The 19064-nt window shown below is 45.7% G+C and overlaps 2 protein-coding genes and 1 pseudogene across 2 annotated transcripts; 2 read left to right on the top strand and 1 right to left on the bottom strand.

Annotated features, from left to right (window-relative positions):
• Positions 1-7192: 7192 nt before the first annotated feature.
• On the bottom strand, positions 7193-9946 carry LOC146187392 (uncharacterized). The gene is made up of 5 exons (XM_084608203.1): positions 9809-9946; positions 9012-9213; positions 7932-7973; positions 7812-7849; positions 7193-7429 (listed from the first exon to the last, which is right to left on the bottom strand). The coding sequence occupies exons 1-5, from the start codon at positions 9944-9946 to the stop codon at positions 7193-7195; spliced, it is 657 nt and encodes a 218-aa protein (XP_084464329.1).
• Positions 9947-10698: 752 nt separating this feature from the next.
• LOC146187391 (uncharacterized) lies at positions 10699-12549 on the top strand. Its single transcript, XM_084608201.1, has 2 exons — positions 10699-11814; positions 12407-12549. The coding sequence occupies exons 1-2, from the start codon at positions 10699-10701 to the stop codon at positions 12542-12544; spliced, it is 1254 nt and encodes a 417-aa protein (XP_084464327.1). The 3' UTR covers positions 12545-12549.
• A 776-nt stretch (positions 12550-13325) lies between these two features.
• Positions 13326-14833, top strand: LOC146187390 (uncharacterized; annotated as a pseudogene).
• Positions 14834-19064: the final 4231 nt, after the last annotated feature.

Here is a 19064-nt window from a genome sequence, read left to right as displayed (position 1 = left end):
GCGACCGTGTCATTCATATGAGAGACAGTGATTTTTCATCTGACATGTCTGAAGGACGTCATTCCCTCGTTGCCGCAGTTGACACTGTATTGCCTCCACAGTGCGAAAAACTTGTTACCGTTGTTTCGGAACACATCACTGACGGGGATGTACTTATCGCACCATCTCATCGTCATCTTGCACGTGGAATCGCCTTCCCATCAAGTCTTGTACGATTCCGCAGCGGCTCAGCGATAGTAGCTGCCACGAACACATCCCGTGAATCCACCGTGCTGACTGAAGGAACTTCCCTGCCATGCATAGTGGATGCTCACCCTAAGTCCATGATGGTGCTCACCGCCCCGCTACCTCAGCAACGGGATTCATCGCACGTCTCTCTTCCGATGCTGTCGAAGACAATCAGTCCGGAACTCACGCCGCACCAACGCAAAGAATTGCTGAAATTGCTTCAAGCCCATCAAGCCATTTTTGATGCCACTTCCCCTCCACTAGGACGGACTAGCGTTGCACACCGCCGCATCATTACTGAAGGTAACTCGATCGTACGCCGACGACCTTATCGGGTTGCTCTCTCGGAACGAAAAGTAATCGAAGAAAATGTGAATGACATGCTCCGTCGCGATATTATTCGTTCATCAACAAGCCCATGGTCTTCCCCAGTAGTATTAGTTAAAAAAAAGGACGGATCCGTACGATTTTGTGTTGATTATCGCGCACTAAACAAAATTACCCGTAAAGATGTCTACCCGATGCCGTGAATATATGACGCCCTTGACTCTCTCCAAGCCGCCGAATATTTCTCGACCTTGGATCTCCGCTCAGGTTATTTGCAAATACCAATGCATGAGGGCGACAAAGATAAAAAACCGCTTTCGTAACTCCCGATGGACTTTACGAGATCAATGTTATGCCCTTCGGCCTGTGTAACGCACCAGCGACATTTGAAAGAATGATTGATACGGTACTTCGTGGCCTAAAATGGAGAACCTGTTTATGTTACTTGGACGACATTGTTATCTTTTCGGCAACTTTTAACGACCATCTCACGCGCCTGAATGAAGTCCTGACGTGTCTTTCTTCAGCGGGCCTTCAGCTCAACACCAAGAAGTGCCACTTTGCACAGAAGAAAATTAAAATATTGGGACATCTGGTTAGCCGTGACGGCATTCGTCCAGACCCAGATAAAATCAGCACGGTCTTGAACTTTCCTCGTCCACAACGGTCTGCAGATTTGCGCAGTTTCCTCGGCCTGCCGTCATATTTCCGGCGTTTCATAAGGCATTTTGCAACTATTGCTGTGCCACTTCATGAACTACTTAAAGCGCGCAGCTCTTTCGTGTGGACTGAACAGTGCAACACTGCTTTTACCGACCTAAAGCACGCCCTCACATCAGATCCCGTTCTTGGCCACTTCAGCGACAGCGCTCCTACCATCCTGCACACTGATGCCAGTGGTAACGGTCTTGGCGCTGTCCTTCTGCAGCGCGATGCAACTTCGCGTGAGAAAGTTTCGCCAGTCGGACCTTGACTCCAGCTGAGAAAAACTACACCATTACCGAGCAGGAATGTCTTGCCGTCGTCTGGGCTGTTCAAAAGTTGCGCCCCTACCTCTATGGTCGGCACTTCACAGTTGTGACCGATCACTATGCTTTTTGCTGGTTGTCTTCACTGAAAAATTTGACAGGCCGACTTGGCCGCTGGATTCTACGCCTGCAAGAATACAATTTCGACGTCGTTTATAAATCGGATCGCCAACACCAAGACGCCGATGCTCTTTCTCGCTGCCCACTTACGGAATCAGCCTGCTGTTTTTCTTCGCAACGAATTTCCACCTCTGACCACAGCCGACCATCTCTTCCCCCGTCTCATATCACAACAGTTTCTTTTGACGATTCTGAGCACTAACACGCACTCCGCTCGCAGCAATTAGCTGATGCCTACTGCCGGCCCATCATCGACCGCCTTAACGGCGCTTCGATCCCGCCCAATGCTAGGCTTCGCCGACAGCTTCGCAATTTCAAACTCGAAGATGGCATACTACGCCGCTACGTGTATTGCCCTGATGGAACTCGTTGGCTCCCAGTCGCGCCGCGTGCGCTTCGCCCACGTATACTGGCGGCTTTCCACGATGACGCTACTGCAGGTCACCTTGGTTTTGACAGAACATATGACCGCTTGAAAAGACGACTCTTTTGGCCTGGCCTATCTTCTACCGTAGCTAAATACGTTGCTTCCTGCCATCTGTGCCAACGCCGCCAGCGGCCGACTTCTTCGCCCGCTGGCCTCCTACAGCCTCTTCCATGTCCCGCCACGCCATTCGACGTAGTCGGCATCGACTTATATGGTCCCCTACCTCTCTCCGATGGGGGTAACCATTGGATTATAACAGCTGTTGACCACCTTACACGCTACGCTGGCACAGCCCCTGTACCGACTGGTTCTGCCGAAGAAGTAGCTAATTTTTTTTTGCGATCAATTGTCCTGCGTCATGGCGCTCCTCGGGTGCTTCTAAGTGACCGCGGGACGACCTTCTTATCGACAGTCGTTGCCGAAGTTCTTCATGCGTCATCCACTCTTCATAAGACAACCTCAAGCTACCATCCCCAGACTAACGGTCTGACTGAGCGAGTTCATCGCACTCTATCCGATATGATATCCATGTACATCACACCGGATCACCGAAATTGGGACACTATTCTGCCATTCGTCACATTCGCCTATAACACAGCAGTACAGCGGACTACCGGTTACTCTCTGTTTTTCCTCGTTTATGGCCGTCCTCCCACTACAATGCTCGACACTTCCTTCTCTACGCCCGACTACTCCTCATCAGTACCAGCCCAGTTCTTATCCCGTGTGGCCAGATGCCGTCATCTTGCCCGCCTCAACACAGAAGCGTGCCAGGAAGACCGCAAGAGTCGCTACGATTCTACGCATCGTGCGGTCTCCTTTCGTCCCGGGGACGAAGTCCTGCTTTACACACCACTGCGCGCCCCGGGCCTTAGTGATAAATTTCAGCGTCGCTATCTTGGTCCCTACAAGATCATAAACCAAACTTCCCCCGTGAACTACCAAGTCACACCTGTTGATCCCCCAGCCGATCGACGCCACCGTGGAACTGAAATTGTTCATGTCTCCCGCTTGAAGCCGTTTGTGCGCCGCGGTGCATCGGTTGGTTAGGAGCGGCCAGGCTGGCCGCTTCCGACCCCCCGGGAAGATTGTGTGAGCCTTCCACGGATCTTCTTTCAATTGTACACACCATAATCTTCTTCTTTCTTTTGTACATACCATCGTCATCGTCCCGCGGCGCCTCTCCAGCACGCCCCTGGGTTCACCATCAGATTAAAACGCTGACACGGCGTACCTTGCCTTGCCGTCACGACTTTGGCGTATCGACCTGGCCTTCTTTCACAATACCTTCTTCAGCAAACGGAAGAACCGGAAATGGACATGGAAAAGTCCTAACGGGGAGACTAAAAACGAAATTGACTTTATAATGTGTTCAACCCCCGCCATTATGCAAGATGTAGAGGTAATCGGGAAAGTGCGGTGAGGTCCCGAATTAGCCTAGATCTAAAGAAGGAACGCAACAAATTAGTAAGAAAGAAACCCATCAAGGAATTAGCAGTGAGGGGAGGGCAGAAGAGTTCAGGATCAAACTACAGAATAGATATTCAGCTCTAAACGAGGATGGCTACATATACTAGGGTATACAATGAACAATAATTTTAGAGATATCATTACTGAATGTGCGGTAGAAGTAGGCGGTAGGATAGTTACAGAGGATACCGGTAAGCTGTCTAAGGAGACGAAAGATTTGATTAAGAAACGCCAGCGTATGAAAGCTTCCAATCCAACACACCAGATTGAATTGGCCGAGATATCAAAGCTAATCAATAAGAGCAAGGTGGCCGATATAAGGAAGTATAACATGGAGAAAATTGAGCATGCTGTAAAGAACGGGGGAAGCCTTAAAGCGGTAAAGAAGAAATTGGGCATAGGCAAAAACCAGATGTATGCGATAAGGGACAAGGAGGGCAACGACATCACGAATATGGACAAAATAGTCAAAGTAGCCGAGGAGTTCTATACAGATCTCTACAATAGCTAAAGTAGTCAGGACCGTAAGGAGATTGGCGGTAGGGAAAAACAGTCAGACGTTCCACCAGTTACGAAGGACGAGGTCAACAAAGCATTAGGGGGAAATCAGCTGGAGAGGATCAGATAACTACAGATTTGCTGAAGGACGGGGGGATATCGTGTTAGAAAAGCTGGCCACCCTGTATACGCAGTGCTTGATGTCATCGACGGTACCGGAACCATGGAAGAATGCAAACATTATCCTCATTCATAAGAAAGGGGATCCTAAGGACCTTAAAAATTACAGACCAATCAGCTTACTGTCTGTTACGTATAAGGTATTTACTAAGGTAATCGCTAATAGAATCAGGACAACCTTAGACTGCAATTAAGCAAAGGATCAAGCAGGTTTTCGGAAACGGTACTCTACTATCGATCGTATCCATACCATCACTGAGGTGCTAGAAAAATGCTCGGAATATAACCAGCCCTTATACATAGCATTCGTTGATTACGAAAAAGCTTTTGCCTCTGTTGAAACCTCCGCGGTGATGCAGGCATTGCGAAATCAGGGGGTAGACGAGCCGTACGTGAAAGTGCTGGAAGATATACATAGTGGCTGCACAGCAGCCATAGTTCTGCATAAAGAAAGTAACAAAATTTCCATAAAGAAAGGTGTTAGGCAAGGAGACACAATCTCCCCAGTTCTATTCACAGCTTGCTTAGAGGAAGTATTCAGAGACTTGGAATGGGAGCAGTTAGGGATAAGGGTAGATGGAGAATACCTCAGTAATCTGCGATTTGCTGATGACATTGCCTTGCTAAGCAACTCGGGGGATGAACTGCAAGTAATGATTGGTGACCTAGACAGGAAACGTAGAAAGGTAGGCTTGAAAATCAATATGCAGAAGACAAAGGTAATGTTCAACAGCCTCGGAAAGGAACAGCAGTTTACATTAGGTAGCGAAGTACTGGAAGTAGTATAGGCGAATATGTCTACTTAGGACAAGTAGTAACCGCAGATCCGGACCATGAAAAGGAAATAACAAGAATAAAATTGGAATGGAGCGCATTTGGCAGGCACTCACAGATTATGACTAGAAGCTTACCGGTATCGCTAAAGAGGAAATTATATAACAGTTGCATCTTATCTGTACTCACCTATGGGGCTGAAACGTGGAGGCTAACCAAGAGAGTTCTACTTAAGTTGAGGACAACCCAGAGGGCTAATTGAACGAAAAATGGTAGGGGTAACATTAAGAGATAGGAAGCGTGCAGAGTGGGTCAGAGAAATAACTCAGGTTACCGACATTCTAGTGGAAATTAAGTAGAAGAAATGGGCAAGGGCAGGACATGTAGTGCGAAGAGAGGATAACCGATGGTCGCTTGGGGTAACAAACTGGATTCCAAGGGAAGGAAAGCGTAGCAGGGGGCGGCAGAAAGTTAGGTGGGCGGATGAGGTTAAGAAGTTCGCAGGGGTCAAGTGGATGCAGCTAGCACAGAACCGGGTTAAGTGGAGAAATATGGGAGAGGCCTTCGCCCTGCAGTGAGTTAAGTCAGGCTGATGATGATGATGATGATGACAAACAAAGATGGTCCGTGACGACTTTAAATGATCCGCCGTAAAGATAGGGGCGAAACTTCATAGTAGCCGACACGACCGCCAGGCATTCCTTTTCTGAGGTGGAGTAGTTCATTTCGGCCCGAGAGAGAGTGCGGCTAGCATAGGCTATTACTCGCTCAAACCCGTCTTGATGCTGAACAAGGACCGCGCCAAGACCGATACTACTGGCGTCAGTGTGCACCTGAGTGTCAGCCGCTTCATCGAAGTGCGCCAGAAGCGGGGATGTTTCAAGGCGCTCACGAAGCAAAGAGAAGGCCATCTGCTGCTCAGAGTTCCACACAAAGGAGGTGTCCTTCCTTGTAAGGCGCGTCAGAGGTTTTGCGATCCGAGAAAAGTCCGCAATGAAACGCCGATAATATGCGCACAGGCCGAGGATGCGCTGAACAGCCCTTTTATTAGCTGGAACGGGAAACCGTGCGACGGCAGCAGTCTTATCTCTATCCGGGCGCACCCCATCAGCACTTACAACATGGTCGAGGAACTTGAGTTCTGTATACCCGAAGTGGCATTTCTGGGGCTTTAGCGTGAGATCAGCAGAACGGAGGGCTTCCAGGACAGCTCGAAGGCGTTCGAGGTGTTGGTCAAATGTTTCGTAAAAAACAACTACGTCGTCCAAGTACACAACCCAGGTGAAAATTTCCAACTGGGTCACGAAGATCAAGAAGCAAACAGGACGGGCGCTGTGTTTTTTTTTTCTGACTATCAACTGAAGTTTATTGAAAAAAACACACAGTATAAATATCAAAGGCAAGCTGCACTAAACTACACATTAAACAAAAAACCAAGTCATGATGACCCAGCAGACATACTACGTTCAAGAAACCCAACCTCATTATCTGTTAAAGCGATTGAAGGTTCACAAACATATTTTTCACCTAATCACATGATATGCCTGGCCTGAATGATTTCCCGGTTAATCTGTGCCGGAAGGGCAACAAAATACCTGCCCGTGTTAGAAAACGATGGCAGCCATCACACTCCTTACAATGCGCAACCAGTTTAGAGCTTCTACCAATCTTTAATGATTTCTCGTGCTCTCGTAACTGAACACCTGCCCGTTTGACCCACATACACTTTATCACAAGATAACGGAATCCTGTATATCACTCCTACTTTACATGAAACATAGAAAAAATGCTTGACCGGACACGTGCTTCACCAGACAGCTCCTATTGTCCTGTTTGCTTCTTGATCTTCGTCCTAGTCTGTAGCGCTGTTTATTCATCACATCTTAACTTGCTAGAGTAATTATGCCGTTATGAAATCAAGACCTTAGCCGACTGAAAATTCATGTGTCAATTTATGGTAGAGTTACAAGGACAAAGCTATTCGTATAATGGTCACGCATCAGTGTCACTTTACGCTTTATCTTCCCAGGCATGCACATTTATTTATATTTTATATTCTCATATGCACATAGTAGATGCTATGCATCATTTTCACAGATCAGAAAATTGTGAATATGCACCAATACTAGCGTATAAATTTCTAGACCTGAGACATACCTAGGACAACATCAACCTTCTGTGGCGTCAACGGTTGTTTGGGCTCCTCGCCCAGGGCCCTCTTCTTTGGAGCAGCGGCTCCAGTCACGCTGCGTACTGCTAGCACATCTGGACCCCAGATTGCATGGGCAGTATCTTTGCATACGAAGGTGGCTTTCTTATTCTGGAGGATTTTTGTAGCCCCAGAAGCACTGATTGTAATTCCTTTTGACAGGTGGAACTGAGAACAAGCATAAGAGAGTAGTTTACAGAGCACCTTTAGCACAAAATTGCATCAAGACAAAATCGATCACATGGCAATGAGAGGTGGAACTGATAACAAGCGTAAGAGAGTACAGTTTACACAGCACTTTCAGCACAAAATTGCATCAAGACAAAATCAATCACAGGGAAAACTGTCATCATGCACAGCAGCTCCAATTAATAAGTGAAAATGCATTTACCACATCTTTGTTTTCAACCTTATACAACTCCATGTAAAAATGAGCATAAAGAAATAAACACAAAGAAAGGATATGAACAAGAAAAAGACAAATGCATCTTTAAAACTAATCACTAATAGCATAATCTGTGGAAGATAAAATCTGAGGATTGCCACTCACCGAACCATTTTCCAAATATGAGAAATCCTGTCTTGCTGCTGTAATTAAAAACTGATTTTAGAAAGCCTCTTCCATCAGTAGTTTTTAGCCATAAAATTTCATATGAGGCAGTAAGCTTACCAAAAGAAGGCAGCTCGGATGATTCCGCTGCTGGATCTGGTGCTGCAATAAACAGAATTTTGTAAAAGGTCACTTTTTGTTGTGAAAATTGCAACATAAAGCAAACTTACAGCATGTAGCGTCCTCATTTTCACTGGAGTTTTCCAGGGTGGCAACGGGCTCAGCAGTTATAGCCAGATTTCAGTAAATGTGTCAGTTGCATTAAAATTTGTAGCACTGCTGGCTAGAGCATATGGTACTTACGTGAATGAACAGCTGCAGCCTGACCACAGTCAAATGATGGAAGCAAGGTTTATGCTTTTAACAAGGTTTAACAAAAATTTATGCTCATAATGAGAATATAATAAAACATATCACGATTTTCTCTATGCCCAAAATTTGTAGCAAGTATGTGATCGAAATCTTGAGCTAGCTGGAGAAATAGCGTGTTAACGACACTGCAATGTGAATGAACACGCATAACTATATATTTTCACCCCTCACAAATAGCTAGCTGCAAGTTCCATGAAAGGATTATATAGATGCCTACATTAATAAGTGCACTGACTCGTCATATGCTATTATTGAAATAAATTGAAACTTTGTCCGGCTTTCTCGGGCATATGGTACTTACGGGCATGGGCAGCTGCAGCCTGCTCCCGTTCAAATAATGGAAGTAAGGTGGGGCGCTCTGAAACAAAAATTTATGCTCATAATATAAGAATATATTAAAGCATATTATGGTTTTCTCTATGCCCAAAATTTGTAGCAAGTACTTGATCGAAAGTTTGAGCTAGCTGGAGAAATAGTATGTTAACGACATTGCAAAGGAGGTGTGAAAGAGTTAACACATAGGATAGTATGAAAGGATGATATAAATGCCCACATGAATAAGTGCACTGATATGCCATATGCTATTACTTAAACTGAAACTTCAACAAACCTGTCTGGTTTTTGCCCTGTACAGGTGTTGAATGGTGTTTTGCATCCACTGCAAGAAATGGCACGTATGCAAACAGGATGAAAGCTCTGAATAGTAAAAATTTGAAGTAGTGCTAATCTTCAATTGTCAAAGATGTAAAATAAGTAATACAATTTTACATTCAAAAATCTTTTTCTCCAGGCACCGCTGCAGGCTGCAAACTTGCTCCCTTAGGAACAGCCTTTCTTCTTCAAGCTCTTTGGCTCTGTTTTTCCAAATCATTTTTTCTTTTTGTGCCTTTAGAAGCTCACTTTTTGCACAAAGCGAGTCTTCGCTTCCAGACGACGAGTCAGAGATGACCCGCCGTGTTTTCTTTGTGGGCTGCATGTAAACAATAATTCATGGTTAATATGAGTAATTTGCAAACTTGAAAACAAAAGTTTCCCGAGAAAAAGCCACCTTATAGCTAGCTGAGCAAGCATACGTACGCGGTGGCAGCTACCGCGGCTTTGGGTTGTGTGTGCCGTGGGTGCCTTGCTCCGAGCATCGTCCAAGTTTTTTTTCAGAATGCTCTCATATTGTTCTTTTTTGGTAGCCGCCATGCATCGCTTTTGGTTCTAAAACGTTAAAAAAGAATAAAAACGTGACATATAACAAATATACACAATACTTTGCAAGCAAAATTTCAGTATTGCAGAATTAAACAAAAACGCATGCACACCTTTTTCTTTTGGGCTGTCGTCTGTTCTTCGCAGTCACTCGAAGAGTCTCCGGAGTCCAGAATTTTTGGCTTAGCCAGTCTTTTTGTCGCCATCCTTTTTTTTATTTCTTGTTCGGTCTCTGCACGGTTATATAGAACCTCGTGACAGGTTCTCGTGACAGGTTTTGAAAGCATGCAATACACAGTTAAAATGGAGCCATTACCTGCTAGCATCAGGACTTGAGCGCTGTAATTACCGCTGTCTGTTCAGTCCACCGGGTCTTGCCAGAAGGCCGAATAAACAGCCCGCTTGTCAAAATCGTTGCAGTCTTTTGGGCTGAAGTTTATGTCCTTTGCAGGAATAACATGCAACTTTTTGTCTATGTCATGCACAAACCTTACCAACGCGAACATCGCGTGTGGCCGTGCGGCGCGATGTGGACAACGAAGTGTTCAACAAACGGTTTAACAATTTCGAAATCCGGCTTTGCCGCGGTGCAGTACCTGCGATCACGAATTGCAAATCAGAAAAAGACAGCTAACATGCGCCCATGGCTGCGTTTTGCGAACAACAAAAAAAGAGGTAAAAAAAGTACGCAATGTTGCCATGTGGCCATGTTGCCATATCCCAGAATCGATGCAAACCAGTGTGCAAACTACGGACAGAAAAGGCGTTCAGCGAACAGTACTCATTGTTATAAAAGAAAGCCGTATATGCAGAGGGACTTATATTATAATACTAAAATTCAGGTAAGTTGTATGTTTCGTGTAATTAAATATGCTCATTTACTCGAATCAGCGCCATGTACTGCTGAAGGATAGTCACATCGGCATTGTCATCAGTTCACCACGAGGACCCAACACCAACGGAGGCGCTTTTGACAGCACTCGGTCTACAGCCGACGTCACTACCCGAAGAGACTAGGGATTACCCTAGTCTCTTCGGGTAGTGACGTCGGCTGTGGAGACGAGGCTGTGGAAATGAGGGCAGTGGAGACGACAAAGCGCCGCCTCGAGGACTGGTGGCGCAACAGATAAGACTGTTAAATTTCTCTCCTGGCCTGATCCAGAACTTTGTGATCCCCCGATAGAAAGGGGAATGGCCACATCAGCATCAGCATCAGCATCAGGAGCGTTCAGGTAATCGGAAAAGCATCGTTCGGGTGATGAAAATGGGCCGCAGAAATAAGCGGTACCTTGACCCAGGCAGCGGTGCTGGCCTTCCGCGTTCCACTAGCAGTTATCTACAGAAATCTACGCGCCCACCATCGCCAGATCAAGACCCGACGCACCAACCGCCAACAGCGCGAGGAGCTCCGTGTCCACCATCGCCAGCACAAGGATCTACGCGGCCACCTTCACCAGCACTGACATCACCGCCACGACAGGCCCCGCACCATGATGAGCTCGATTATGGCAGACTGCGGAGACCTGCGGAGTTTCTCACGTCATCAAGCTATGAGACATCGCAAGTTCCAGATTTTTGCGAAGACGAAGAGATGGCAGACCAGACGCAGTGCAGTGACTTGAGTGCCGAAGATTTACTTGCACTGACGGTGAATTTTGTCCTGGAGTTTGGATTGTCCTGGAAGGCAGCTGAAGCGCTGCAGAAACTTATAATACACATTCTTGATAGGTACGATGTGCCGTCGACGAAGTACCGTTTCAAGAAAAGCGTTGGAGTTGGAATTCAAAACTGCAAGTTTCATTTTTATTGCGGGCTGTGCATGAAGCTCGTCGCAGAAGTTTCTGGTGACCTTGCCGAGAGAAATCGAGTACAGGGAAGCTGCTCCAAATGCGGACGCCACTACAGTGGCCGGCAACTGTTACTCGACGGACATTTTTTTATAACACTGCCTGTTGGACAGCAACTTGAATCCCTCCTCGCGGAGGATTCAGTTGCCAACGCGCTTCACCTTCGGCTTCAGAAGAATGACCTAAGGCGCCAACAAGACACCGGTGAAATGTCCGATATTACAGACGGGCTACTGTACAAGGAGTTCAGGCAAAAGTTAAACTCAAAAAGTGATCTGACCCTAAAATTCAATGCCGACGGCAGTCCAGTATTTAAATCATCAAAATACTCGATCTGGCCTATACAGCTGACCATAAATGAACTTCCACCACATCTGCGAGAAAAAAATGTGCTTTTGTCTGCTTTGTGGTATGGACAGGCGCATCCTGACATGACCATCTTCCTCAGCGCTTTTGTGAAACAAATGAATGACCTGAACAACAGTGGCGTGACGTGGAGAACTGCGACAGAGCCCGTGGTTTCTAAGGTAAATATAGGATTTGGAGGAAATTGTGATTGAAAGCAAATGCTAGGATAATAAGCTGTTATTGTGGTTTCTGTAGCTTCAAGACACGCAGTAGTGTAGCCAGATGTGTCACTGTGCCTGACAGATGTGCTTGTGTGGGCTCCATTTCCTGTCATGTGCGTTTAATGTAAATATCAGCCATTGTGGAAGGGAACCTGGGTGTTTCTTTTTTAATAGAATCTGTTAAAGCTATTGTGCTGGAACCTAGAGAGTACTTCTCTCATTTCGTGTCTCATTTATTTTAGCACCAGCTTGAGGCACTATCGCCATAATTTGTTATGGCCATAGTCTTGAAAGTACTGCCATGTTTTCATGAATAGTAGTGCTCGTGGCTCATCTGACAACTGCAATACTTTCAGTTTTACTTAGTTTTAACTAAGTAAAACTGAAGCACATAGAGGGCTTGTTCCCTCAAAATTCCGGTTTTGATTTGTTAACTTGGTTAGAATTCAGTATATACAAATCAAAATGTTGACTATCATACCTGGCTGTAATTTGTGCACCGCTTTAAGTTGTTCACACCAGCAACTTATGTGCCGTTCTTTAATTGCAGGTCTACTGCTTTAGCTGTTGCGTAGATTCACCTGCCAGAGCAGCTATGCAACACTTTATGCAATTCAATGGACATTACGGCTGTTCATGGTGCTTGCATCCTGGGAAGACTGTTGATGGTAAGACGAACTTCAGTTAACTTGAAAGACAGAATTTGCTTCTTGCCACGTGTTCTCCCAAATAGAGTTTGGCATAAATGTACTAAATCAGATTCTTGACTTAGCATTAGAGACGCAACACCTTTAACATAAGATTCATTCTTTCAATGGCTCAGCATTTTAGTAGACTTTTAGAGAGGCCTCTCAAATTACCTTTATGCCGTGCAAATGAGGTAATTACTCTCTACTATCCTTTCCTCAGTTGTTTTCATACAGTTCTAGTCAGCTGGCTTCTTTTAGTTATGACCAAACAGTGCAGCTTAGTTTCACTATGAATGGTCATGTAAAAGTCAGCATAATAAAATTGACAATTCATATAACAAACTGCTGTTGTTCCCCTTCAGAGTGGCTTTTGTAGAAGGGCCCATTATATTCAGAGCCAAATTTTAGCACTGCTGTGGAGGCTATAAGTGCCACCTCTGCACAGGTATGTAAGCAAACTAGGCGAGCCTGCAAGCCATAATCAGGCAGCACAGGAATGAAGTGTAAAAGTAGACACTCCTGCCAATGATGCCTACCGATTGCCAAGATGTTGCAGTTAATCCCCCTACATGTGTGATATCACAAGTGACTGGCATGAGCTAGGGGGTTGACCGTGAAATCATTAGAATGGGTTGATACCATTGGTTGGAAGGCCTTGGAAAGATATTTGCCACTTTGCTGTTGACTTCTGTTCAGCTGTAATGGCTTGCATCTATAGGTTCCTCTAAAATGCTGTAGAAAATTCCCTTCAAGTGCTGTCCTTTCATTGCTTAACCATTGCATGACAGTACTGGCTCTTATTTTTTGCTTCTTGCATGTTACTATGCCCAACAGGAACTGTCAAGTATCCAGTTGACTGCATCGTACCTGAAAGAAATTTCGAGGAAAGAAAAGAAAATATGCACCAGGCTGTGGCAACCGGAATGGTTATTGAAGGAGTCAAGGGCCCAACACCCTTGATCAACCTTACAAACTTTGATGTAATCTGGAGTTTTTCTCCAGATTACATGCACTGCGTGCTTCTAGGGGTGTCACGGCAGCTAACAGAATGTTGGCTGTCATATGTAGGTGAGCCATACTATATTGGGTGTCCGCAATATCTCTCTGCAATTGATGAGCGCCTTTGTAGTATAAGGCCTCATCTTAGCATTTCTCGGCTACCCCGCTCCCTCTCTCTCCGAAAATACTGGAAAGCCTCTGAATGGCAAAACTGGTTGTTGTTTTTTTCTTTGCCATGATTGGAAGGCTTTCTGTCGAGGCAGTATTTCAGACATTTTGCTCTTCTTGTACAGGGCATTGCCCTACTGCTACAAGAAACAGTGTGTAGTGCTGACATTGCAACCAGTACTGACTGCCTTGTGAAATTTGTGCTAGATGTGCAGTTCCTGTACGGAGAGAGGCACATGACATATAATGTGCACCAGCTGCTGCACATTTCAAAGAGTTTGATAAAACAAGGGCCCCTGTGGGCACACTCATGCTTTACTTTTGAGTCAAACATTGGCCACTTGAAAGAACTTGTGACATCAGCAAAAGGTGTGCCCCTACAAATTGTAGAACGCCTCATGCTGGCGAGCAACTACAAAAGTCTGAGAGCACAAGCTAGTCCTAGGACTCAGAACTTTTTGTCTATCACTGGCCCAGCAAGCAATGGAGGCATTCTACTTCTGAGCAGGCCACGGGATGTGTCTGGGCCATTACTTGACTTTGTCCGAAACCAGGTTGGCAACATAAATGGGCCTGTTGTGGAGCATGACCGTGCTAGAGTGTCTGGGTGTATGTTCCACAGTGAGCAATATGCGAGGCCAAACAAAACAAACTGCACTGCCTTAATGACAAACCAAGGGACTTGCCTGAAGGTAGCACACATTGTTTCGTTTAAGGATATCTTTGGGCATCCAAAGATTTATGTTGTCTCCGAGACATTTTCATCGCGATTTGTGCACCACTCCAAGCACATAATGAAGTGTGAAAGAACAGGGTCCAAGAGCCTTGTTGAATTGGTTGTTGATGTCACTCCCTGTACATACATAGAGTATGGTCAAAGCATATTTTTCATAAAACACTCTCTAAAGGTGCACTCTGCAAGGTAAATGAATTATAAAAGCTGTGTGTAAATATAAATACATATGAGGTCTGTTAGAAAAGCATCCGGCATTATTTTTTTTGCGAACACCTGCTGGATATAAAACAAGCGCGCTTGAATGAGCTAACTTTGAACCTTCGTGCGCGTGCGCAAATTTTTTCCCGCCTGCCGATAGCATCAGTCACTGGGACGCATCATTTTAGTGAGGTAGTACAAAGTGCTCTCTTTGGTTTTATGTGCGTGTGTGTTTGTGTGTGGGGGGGGGAAAGAAGGCAACAGGTAATCACATAAATGAGTAATGTATTCTGTTTGGGGGACGATAATTAAACACAAAGTAGAAGGAAAAACAATGTGCCGATGGTGGGAACCGAACCCACGATTTCTGAATATCGCGTCCAGTGCTCTTCCAACTGAGCTACATTGGCCGCTGTCCCACCTGCTACTTTCTTGGGTGTTAATGTTGCCTGTATATACAGGCAACATTAATACCCAAGAAAGTAGCAGGTGGGACAGCGGCTGATGTAGCTCAGTTGGAAGAGCACCGAACGTGATATTCGCAGGTCGTGGGTTTGGTGGGACAGCGGCCGGTGTAGCTCAGTTGGAAGAGCACCGGACGTGATTTCGGAGGTCGTGGGTTCGGTTCCCACTGTCGGCACATTGTTTTTCCTTCTACTTTGTGTTTAATTATCATTCCCCTAAACAGATTACCTTAGTAATTTATGTGATTACCGAAGTAAAAAAAAATTAAAAGAAAAAAGTACAATCCCCAATGCTTTCCTTGACCTCGCCGACTGTTGGCTTCTTTCCTTCATGTATTATAACTAGCACCCTCATTTACCCTTCGTTTATCTGCTTACATATATATATATATATATATATATATATATATATATATACACATTGTGCATGCTAAAAAACTCCAGGTGGTCTAAATTTCCGGAGTCCTCCACTACGGTATCTCTCATAGCCTGAGTTACTTTGGGACGTTAAACCCCACAAACCAACTAACCGACATTGTGGACTGTCATATTTGTGGGAAGGCGATAGCACTGCTTTTTTAGTAGCCTTGTTGAGTGTTAGTATGTTATGTGATTTGAGATTAATGCCATTGTGTGTAAACCTCTTGTTGATTGTCAAGTATGTGATTTTCTCCTACTGTCCATGTTTGCCACTTCTCAGTTTAGCATACCTTTACTGCATCTGGTTGCAACACTTGTGAAAAATTTTACTGTGTGGCTAACAGCAGTTTCGGAGCTCTACTATTGTTATATCTCTTCACATAACGAAGTCAGGCTGACACAGAGCAATAATGAATTATTTGTATTGCACTTCTGATGCTTGGAGTTTGGTTTATTCTGTGCTGCTGTGAGAGTCGGGTGTGACACTCCAATCGTGGAGGTAGCAGGATGCAATTCTTCCATACCTCTGTTCGCTAAAACGAAAAACCACTCTGTGGTGACATCATTTGTCTTTAAAAAATCGTTTGGTTATGGTGTGAGCACGTGATAACAAGGCAAGCACGTTACCATGTGCAAGTTTATGCAAATAACATGCATGTGTTTTTTGCGAAAATTCCCTTCATAAGCTCATGCCCTCTCCCACCTGTGCTGTCTTTTTTGTATCATTTGCTGTTACTCCATAAGTTTGATTAGTGCAATCATTTGTTCATTCCTGCAATCCAAATGTGATTTTATTGTTGTTTTTGCAAAAGGTGGTTGAATATTTGGTACTTTCAGTTCATCTTAATCTGTGTTATTTTGGCAGTGTGCACGCAAATTTTTCTTTTCTGAGCTGTAGCTTCTCACTATTCTTGCCTATTTTCAGTGTGCACGCAAATTTTTCTTTTCTGAGCTGTAGCTTCTCACTATTCTTGCCTATTTTTGATGATATACACATTCATGTTTGACTGCTATTGCAGCAGGCATGAGTTTTGATGCTATTTTGTAATTCAAGTGCTTGCCTATAGACACATCATAATGCAACTGCACATGTGCTCTCTGAGGTTGCTAACATTACCAAAATTCAGTAACTGATATTTTTGTGTATCTCTCAGAGCTAAGCCACTTAACTGGCAAATTGAAGAAAAGCCAACCCAACTGATGCACAGAGTCATGCATGATGAATGATTAGACACCTGTTAGCAAGGAAGTTGGAGCAGTCTCCACCAGAAAAATGCATTTGCTACTGACTTATCTGTGCAAGCTGACTGTAGCTGTTCTGCACAACTACTTTAAATATACTGCAAATTTTTATAGTTTTAAGTTCCTCTTGTAATGAAAAACTTAACTGAAATGTTCTACTTGCTGAGTTCTTTTTTGTAATATATATGTAGTCGACACAGTCGTCAAAAACAAAACAACGGAACAGATTTATTGTTCCTTCGTTTTCAACACTCGCTCGCACGGCGTGCAGAACACACACTGCCCGAAAAGGGTCCGTTTCGGTGGCGGCACGGTCCACTCGGTCCCTCTCAGCACACCCTCTCCCACCAGATGTCCGGGGTCGGAATGGCAGAGTAACCCGAGAGCTACTTCGCAGCGCGGAGCAGAGCACCCCCGTCGAGTCCAAGGCGGGACCCCGGAGAGGGTCTGCGCGCATTCCGTCCGTTGTCCGAATATGCGTGGCGTCTCTGTCGACACCATTCGGCCATCCTTTTCTTTTCAACCGCCCTCGTTTGGAATAGGGGCTTGCGTTTTCTCTTTTTTTTTAACCTTACTCGTAGGCCGCTTGTCCCTCGTCGCTTTCGGTGTCTTCTGAAGAGGAATCGCCGCTGGCCGCGGTTCCCAATGTGAAGCGCCTCATCCGGTCCGCCGCCACGACGCCTTCGTAGAATCGCCGGGTACGCTGTACTTCGGGGAAGTCTTGCACTTTGTATCGGTCGTTGGGAAGCGTTTCCACGACCATGTACGGTCCCCTGTACTTTGGGCACAGCTTGCGCGACTCTCCCGTTGAAACTGGCTCCCTCTCGATCAACACCATGTCGCCTGGTTGGTAGCGGGGCGCTGTCTTTCGTCGCTTGTTGAAACTCCCTCTCTGTTTCTTCTGGTTCTGACGAATATTGTCAATTGCCGTCTCCCGTAGCTTAAGTAGGCTGGCGACAAGCTCCAGTGCGATGGCGTCATCAACTGGGTCGCCTGTCACGTTTTGTGGGTGAAAGTTGAAAAGCAGACTGAATGGTGTCGCTTTCGTAGCTCGATTTACGGTGTTGCTGATTCCCCATTGCACCTGCGTTAGAGTTTCGTCCCAGTCCTTTCCGTCGCCTCGTTTTGATAGACTGGCAATGGCGGGCGCTATCATTCGGTTGTACCTCTCGACCTGCCCGTTGGCCTTAGGTGTGCACGTTGCGTTCTTCACGCGAATTCTGTTGAATAATCTCCTGGAAAGCACGCCTTCTATCAGGGCATACTTCTTTCGTCTTCGACGATCCCCTCAAGGAGTCTGCGATAGACTGTAACTTTGGGTCCGTTTTCAGTGCTAGCGTCAACCAGTCGTCGTCGGTGAGCTCCGTTATAAAGATATTAATGCTTCTTGCAACATCAATCTCTTCTGCTTCCGAGGTAGGCGCCCTGCTGAGGGAATCAACATGGCGCATCGAAGCTCCAGCGATTGCCTTTGTCGGCTTTTTTTCGTTGCAGCCTACGAAAATGAATGGTTCCGAATATTCTTCCATGCACGATGTTCCCCTTGCGATGTTCCGGTTTTGCGTGATGATCAGCGGAGACTCTGATACATTCGCTACAGGTAGGCATAGCTCGCACCCTTCGTTTTCCCTCAGCACACAGCTTGGTACGTATTGGCCGCGTGGCTTGTGCAACTTTCCGTGGACGAAGATGTCACTGTGAGTAACCTCACTGCCCAGTGCAACAAAGCCGACGTAATTCGGAGGTATGACAACAGCCTCCTTTGCCCACAAGTTCACTCGGCGCGGTGGTAAGGCTGGTACAGCTAAGTTGGCCAGAGTCCCGTGCTCATCCTCCGACTCGTCATGCTCCTCGAAAATGCGCACTGTATTTTTGCGGCGCACCACTGTTATGTGCGGCTGCTCGGTAAAGGGTTGCCCGACAAGCAGTGGGACAGCTTGTACATCGTCCCGGACAATGTTGATCTGGACGTCGGCTGTAGCCTGGTCCACCGTCAATTTCGCTTCAAAACTGCCCTTTGGCATCGTTTTTCCCGACCCGTACCCGCTGATCGTAAAGGGATGGCTTAGAGGTTCGTATGAGAATTTCAACTTTTCTGCTTCGCTCTGCCGCATCGTTATGCATTGGCTTCCCATGTCGACGTATGCCTTAATCGGCTTCCCGTTCACGTTGGCACTCATGAAATACTTCTGATTTGGCACCACGCTGCCCACTGTATCGTCGTTGCTCTCTTGCGCAAGGACAGCTGGTTTCGTCCTGTTGCTAGTTGTCGAGCCTTTCTTCGAATAACAA

This window comes from Amblyomma maculatum, chromosome 6 (genome assembly GCF_055883805.1).
Source record: "Amblyomma maculatum isolate TAMU_Amacu chromosome 6, ASM5588380v1, whole genome shotgun sequence".
Lineage (NCBI taxonomy): Eukaryota > Metazoa > Arthropoda > Arachnida > Ixodida > Ixodidae > Amblyomma > Amblyomma maculatum.
This window is presented reverse-complemented; position numbering and strand designations above follow the sequence as displayed.

What these genes read in the sequence shown, in the direction of transcription:
- LOC146187392 (XM_084608203.1), bottom strand. Translation starts at nt 9,946, where the DNA reads ATGTTCGCGTTGGTAAGGTTTGTGCATGACATAGACAAAAAGTTGCAT. An exon ending in CGGCCTTCTGGCAAGACCCG is followed by an intron (nt 9,214 to 9,808) that starts GTGGACTGAACA and finishes GTTTACATGCAG; the next exon opens with CCCACAAAGAAAACACGGCG. An exon ending in GGAGAAAAAGATTTTTGAAT is followed by an intron (nt 7,974 to 9,011) that starts GTAAAATTGTAT and finishes TGTTTATTGCAG; the next exon opens with CACCAGATCCAGCAGCGGAA.
- LOC146187391 (XM_084608201.1), top strand. Translation starts at nt 10,699, where the DNA reads ATGAAAATGGGCCGCAGAAATAAGCGGTACCTTGACCCAGGCAGCGGT. An exon ending in CAGAGCCCGTGGTTTCTAAG is followed by an intron (nt 11,815 to 12,406) that starts GTAAATATAGGA and finishes CTTTAATTGCAG; the next exon opens with GTCTACTGCTTTAGCTGTTG.